The following is a 5,718-nucleotide window of genomic DNA, read 5'->3' as shown; positions in this document are numbered from 1 at the left end:
TGGGATTTTTTAATGTTATTTCCTTTCTGGTCAACCTCAGACCAGCCATTTGCCTCTTCCAGGAAGCTGGAGGTAAGCGTGTGGGTGAGTCTAGAGGGGCAGGGCCCAGGCCCTTCTCAGGCTGGGCTGGGGTGCCAGCTGCTGGATTATATGGTCCAACAGCTGGGGACAGCAAAGACCCTGGATCCTGGGGATGGCCAGTCCCTAGGGAGCTCATGGCATCATGGAGTTGCCAGAGCAGGCTGCTCCAGGGACAATTTGGAAAGACTCAGTCTGGAGACCTGGAGGGAGGGCCGGGGCTGGTGGGAACAGCAGGAGGGGCGGAAGGGAAAAGGGGGAGATGGGAGGAGAGTCTAATGAAATCTTCATAGCAAGCAGAGCCCTGGCTGCACCTCAGAAGTGGGCAAACGGGAGACTGAGGGAGCACTGGACTCGAGGCTGCAGCTTTGTGGCTAGAAAGCAGGAGGGGAGGCTGGAATCTGGCACAGGGCTTGTGAAGTAGAATGGGCTTCTCCCAGACCCTGAAGACAGACAGACAAAGAGGAGGGCCGCCACCATGCTGACCCTCCCATTCCCATGCCTGTGGCAGACATCGCTAATCAAGCGTAAGGGGTCTGGCAGACGTCGCTGATCAGGATCACGCCGCCCTCTCCCAGAGCCCAGACCAAACCTCAGGTCCTCAGCACAGCCCCCGGCAGCCACTCCCGGTTGATTGAGGTTGAGGCATCTTGCAATCCAGTCGCCAACACTGGTTTAGGTCTTCATATGAGAGGCTGATTTGTGGGTGCTGTGTGGGTGTCAGTGAGCCCATGGGAAAACCTCTTCCTGCCGGAGCCTGGAGGGGAGGGAGCGCCCAGAAATGCACTATGGAGAATGGACAGGAAACCAGGTCACAGCAGAAACGATGGGATGCCCTGGAGTTCTTTATCCCGGAGATAACGAGGCTCAGGGAGAAACAACATGTGGCCTTAACACTGGGGGAAGGAGAGAGAGCAAGTGGACGGAACCACAGAAAAATTTCTGCTGTGCATTGAGCTGATGCTCTAGTGAGCAGTCCAAAGGCAGAAGGTTGTCTTGGGAGGTAGTGAACTCCCCATCCCTGGAGGTGTACAAGAAGAGGGTGGAGATGTCTTGGCTGGGATCATACGGAAGATATCCAAACCATGGTTCTGGGTGAGGAGAGAAGAACCCGATGATCTTGGGGGCTCCTTCCAGCTCTGAGAGCTGGGGAGCTGGTGGAGGACAGGGAAGGGGACTGGCTTGTGGGGGGAGGTGGGCGGTGTGGAAAGGGGACTCTGGTGTGTGTACGTGTGCGTGTTCCTGGGGGCCTAGAAGTGCGGGTAGGGGTGAGAGGGAGGGCAGGGGGGACAAAGTCCCGAATTTTCTTAGCCGTGGACCTGGGAAGATGTAGTTCTTGGTCAGCCTGCCCTGTCTCTTCTGGGGAAACCACGATGCTGAGGCTGAGGCGGGGGTGGGCAGCAGGTCTGCTGGACTAACAGAGGTGGAGGGAGTGACAGGCAGCCTGGAGATGACCCAGTTCTTGTCCAGAACTGTTGTGCATGTGCTGTGTGACTGGATGAAAGTCTGTGCCTTCCGGATAATGTGGTCCAACAGCTGGGGACAGCAAAGACCCCACCAGCTGGGCCTTTCTTGGATCCAGTGTCCGCAGCCCACTCTCGGCCTCAGCTGGAGCAGGGACAACTCCATGGACCGGAGGACCAGGGATTGCGAATCAGTGCCGAGTCCTCAAGGACATGTTGACCAAGTCCATTTGGGGACCCCGGGCTTTGGCGACCTCTCCGAGATTTGCTTTTATCTTCCTGTTACCCAAATCCTCTCTTTCTTGGCACCTGGTCCTGAAGCTGTGAGGAAAGGCCCCAGGCCTGGGGCTGCCAGAGTCCAGCTGGGCGGAGGAGGGGACCTGGGACTGGTGTTCCTTTGGTCTCTGGTGCACACTGCATCAGGGGCGCAGGTGCTGGGGTCCCTGCAGAGAGCTCATGGCCCCCACCCCAGAATCCAGGCAGGGTACATCGGTCAGTATTTTTGTCACTTAGTTAAAAAAATAAGTATTTCCCCTGCCCCTTCTTTTGGCCACTTATGATGGCCTCCCCTCCTCCCCTCCCCCACCCCCCGGAGCCCAGGGGTCAGGGGCGTGAGGGAGGGGAGGGCGTCGGGTGCTGGGTGGTTGTGGGCAGGGTGAGTCTCCAGGCTTCAGGCCACACCCTCTACTGGATGCCCCGGAAGAGGCACATGGCGAAGATCATGGCGAAAAGCTGCAGAGAAAGTGGGTGTCGGCTCGTTAGGCTGGGCCCCCAGCCCTCCACCCGGCGCCCACTCTGCGGGAAACGGTATGTCTGTCCTAGGGCAGGACGGGGCGTGCGCGTCCTTCTCCTGCCGTGGGGACTCCCGACGCCCCCTGGCGGCAAGCCCTTCTCACCGGCCACGGGGCCTTTCTCGTCACCGCGAGAAAGGGGCTTTGGAAACCAGGAGACATGGCTTCAAATCTCGCTCCCTCTTTGCCATTGGTGACCGTGGGCCAAACACTTCCCTTCTCTGGGCCTGCTCTGTCTCTAGAACTCACCGTGTGCCAGGCACAGTTCAAGGCGCTTTCTTAGAAACCCTTTCACAGACCAGGAAGACAGAGTCAGGTAACCTGCCTGAGGTAACACAGTTACAAGCAAGGAAGCCAGGGTTTGAGTCCAGGCATCTATCTGCCCCAGAGCCCGTGCTCACAACCTGAATGCTCCTGCTTCTCGTTCACAGGGCGGTGGTGAGATTGAAGTCTAAAGCGATCATCTAACGACATCATGGGGCCTGTTATGTAGGAGATGCTTAGTAAAAAGTCACCAGGGTTGCTGTTAACAGGCAGGGAAGGCATAGGGGCCTCACAGCCACTGAACACTGTCTGAGGACCCTGGGGTGGCAGGGCCGGCAGGGACCGACTCAGGGGTATGCCTCCGACCAAACTGGCTGATGTCCCCATGGCCACGCCTCTTCTTAAAAGTAGCACAAAGGACGGTTCCCAGACCTCATGGCCAAATCTCCAGGAGGGACAGTGGGGTTGGGAGGCAGGGCTGGTTTGGGACCACGGTAAAGGTTCCCACCTGGGAGCAGGGTTCTGCTTCCCATAGGGGCTGGGGAGCTGGACTCTTAAAAGCTCATGTTCTTCCTGCATCAGACACATGCCTGCAGTTTCCCTGGGCCTGGCACAGGTTTATCTGTTTCTTAGTCACTGCTACGTCCCCCGAGAGGACTCGTTCACCTCAAATAGGACTGGTACATAGCAGGGTCTCAGTTTATGCTTGCTGAGTGAATGAATGACTGAATGAATACATAAATGGCCCCTTCCTCTCCCCCATCTCCAGAAGTCTCCACAAACCGCTCTAAGCATGGCTGTAAGGGACAGTAAGAAGCTGAGACAGGCGGCAATGTTGCCAGGTGTTGGTGGACCTTCAAGGCCGCCCTGGCTTCATGTCCCTGAAGGCCGACAGGTGGCTGAGGCCCAGAGTACCTGTTCCTGAAGACGGCTGTGCATGAGCAACGCTGCCCTCCTAACCTCCCTGAGCAGTGGGTTTGAGATCCAGGAAAGGCTCTGCCCTCTGGCTGAAGCGACACCTATTGGTGTCTGCAAGAATCTGCAACTGCCTTCCTTGGGAGGGCGCTGGGACCTTCAAACAAAGGGGGCTAAGAAAGCCCTTGAGAGGTTCTGCACCGGCTGCACCGGCCCTAAACACACCGCAGTGGAAGGGCCTGATCTAGGAGCACAGACGGCAGCCCCTCCCTCAAGTCAGCTGTGCTGAGCCTTTAGTCGAGACTTCACTCTGGACCTTGGGTGGGTTTGGGGGGCTGATTTGGGGGTTTGGTGGGAGAGGAATGGAGATGAGAGGTAGCAGGAAGATGGGGGAGTGACTCTCAGGTCCTGCCTGTCCCCACAACCCAGAGAACTTGCTCAGATGTGTCCAGAGTCCAATGATGACACACAGGCAGCAGACAGACATGGCAGGGCTTACTACCCACAGTCCCCATAGTGGAGGACCCATGGGTCCTGGGGTAAGGACGTGGAGACGGAGATGGGCTGGGGATTGCAGGCCATGGGGGATCTTCCCCAGGCCCCATGCGTGCCTTGCTTCTGGGGAGCCACAGAAGTGGGGCCTTCACTTACCTCGATGGCCAGCACCCCGATGGCGAGGGCTCCGGCCAGGTAGACGTAGGTTTCGAAGGCATTGAGGATCACTGTGTAACAGCCCTGGGGGGAAGGATCAGAGGTGAAGCCGGAAGGATAGTCTGGGGTCACAGGCTGGAGGCCCACATCAGGAGAGGGGTGTGAAGCCGGGAACTGGCCGGGAACTGGCATGTGCCCTCAAAGCTCGGGCAACAGCGTTGGCACAGAGCAAAGCCTCAGTCCCTGTAGGACCGTCCTCCCTCTCTCGATGCCCCTCTCAGCACGTCCTGGCTGGTGGACAGTGAGCGCAGAGTGTGTGTGTGGGTTTACCCGCTATGCCTCCAGGTATCACTGCCAGACCATCCTCTCTCTACGCACAAACCCCTGTTCCACAAGGGGAGGGGACAGGATACATGGCAAAGCCCTTTCTGAGCTTGAAGTTGACTTTGACATGCCTCCTCCGGGTGGGGCCTTGTCCAGCAGAGGGAGGACATCCCCGCGCCCCTCTGCTGTGCACAGGGCCTGAGGTCTAACCCGCTCATCTCCCTTCCATCTGGCTCTGGCACCAAAGACCCTTTGGGTCCCTGGACTGGGCCAAGCAGACTGGGCTGGCCAGTGGAGGCCCCAGATACTGAGACACCCTTGGAGTGAGCAGGGAGGGCAGGGGGGATGGATGGGACGATGCCACCAACATGTTGTAAGTGTCTACCCTGTCGGGAACTCATGGGCTTGCTCTCACTTAGTCCTCATTACAGCCCCTTGGGGAAGAGGGCTCTCCCTGCATCCTATATGTGAGGAAAGCAGGGCAGGAGCAGCTGGACCACTTGCTCAAGGCCACACACAGGGAGGAAAGGAAGCAGGGTTTGCACGGGGAGTCCAAGGTCCCCCTGCTCTTCCCTCTGCTCTAGGGGAAGGGAGCTGGGCATCAGGGAGGCTCGGTTCTCGCTCATCCAGGCCAGGCCTCTGGCTCAGGGCCCAAGCTCCTGTCGACACCCTCGGATGTCACGTCTTCCTCCCTGTCATGATGGCTTCCTCCCCTCACCCAGCCCCGCGGGGCGCCATCTCTCCCAGCCTCACCACAGACTGCTGGTGCCCTAACCATGCTGCTGTCGCCAGCTCCCCATTCTCCCGTGCTCCCTCTCTGCCGGGCGGGAGTATCACCCTCACCCCCACCCTGGCTCCGGACCACAGTTGCCCCTCTAACCTCATCTGACCAAAAGCAGCTAGGCAAGAGGTGACGCTACAAAGAACTCCCACGTTTGTGCCTACGGCGTGGACCTTCCCCTGAGCTCCAGCCCCATATGCCCAGTTGCCCACTGGGCACCTCTGCTGGGATGTCCCAAGGACTCAACATGTCCAGAATCAGAACTCGAGACCTTCCCCCAAGCCAGAGCCTGTGGAGTCACCTTCAACACCTCCTCACCCTCCCTTCTCCACAGTCGACCTACTGCCACAGATGGCAGCTTTTACCTCCTGAATAATTTCTCACATCTATACACCTCTCTGTGTCTCCACTGCCATCACTCTGGTCTAACCTACTGTCGCTTCTCATTGGG

General features: G+C 58.3%; 1 protein-coding gene across 2 annotated transcripts in view; it reads right to left on the bottom strand.

Annotated features, from left to right (window-relative positions):
• Nucleotides 1-903: 903 nt before the first annotated feature.
• Nucleotides 904-5,718, bottom strand: part of TSPAN18 (tetraspanin 18) — a 191,135-nt gene continuing 186,320 nt past the window's right edge. For both annotated transcript variants that reach the window (XM_011356858.2, XM_023528697.1), the window contains 2 exons: nt 4,163-4,246; nt 904-2,273 (listed from right to left, as the gene is read on the bottom strand). In XM_011356858.2, coding sequence (XP_011355160.1) covers nt 2,226-2,273; nt 4,163-4,246 — 132 coding nt within the window. In that variant the 3' untranslated portion in view covers nt 904-2,225. The remainder of the gene's footprint in view (nt 2,274-4,162; nt 4,247-5,718) is intronic.

Source organism: Pteropus vampyrus, unplaced genomic scaffold (genome assembly GCF_000151845.1).
Source record: "Pteropus vampyrus isolate Shadow unplaced genomic scaffold, Pvam_2.0 Scaffold31, whole genome shotgun sequence".
Classification (NCBI taxonomy): domain Eukaryota; kingdom Metazoa; phylum Chordata; class Mammalia; order Chiroptera; family Pteropodidae; genus Pteropus; species Pteropus vampyrus.
The sequence above is the reverse complement of the archived record's forward strand: the minus strand, read 5'-3'. Positions and strand labels throughout refer to the sequence as shown.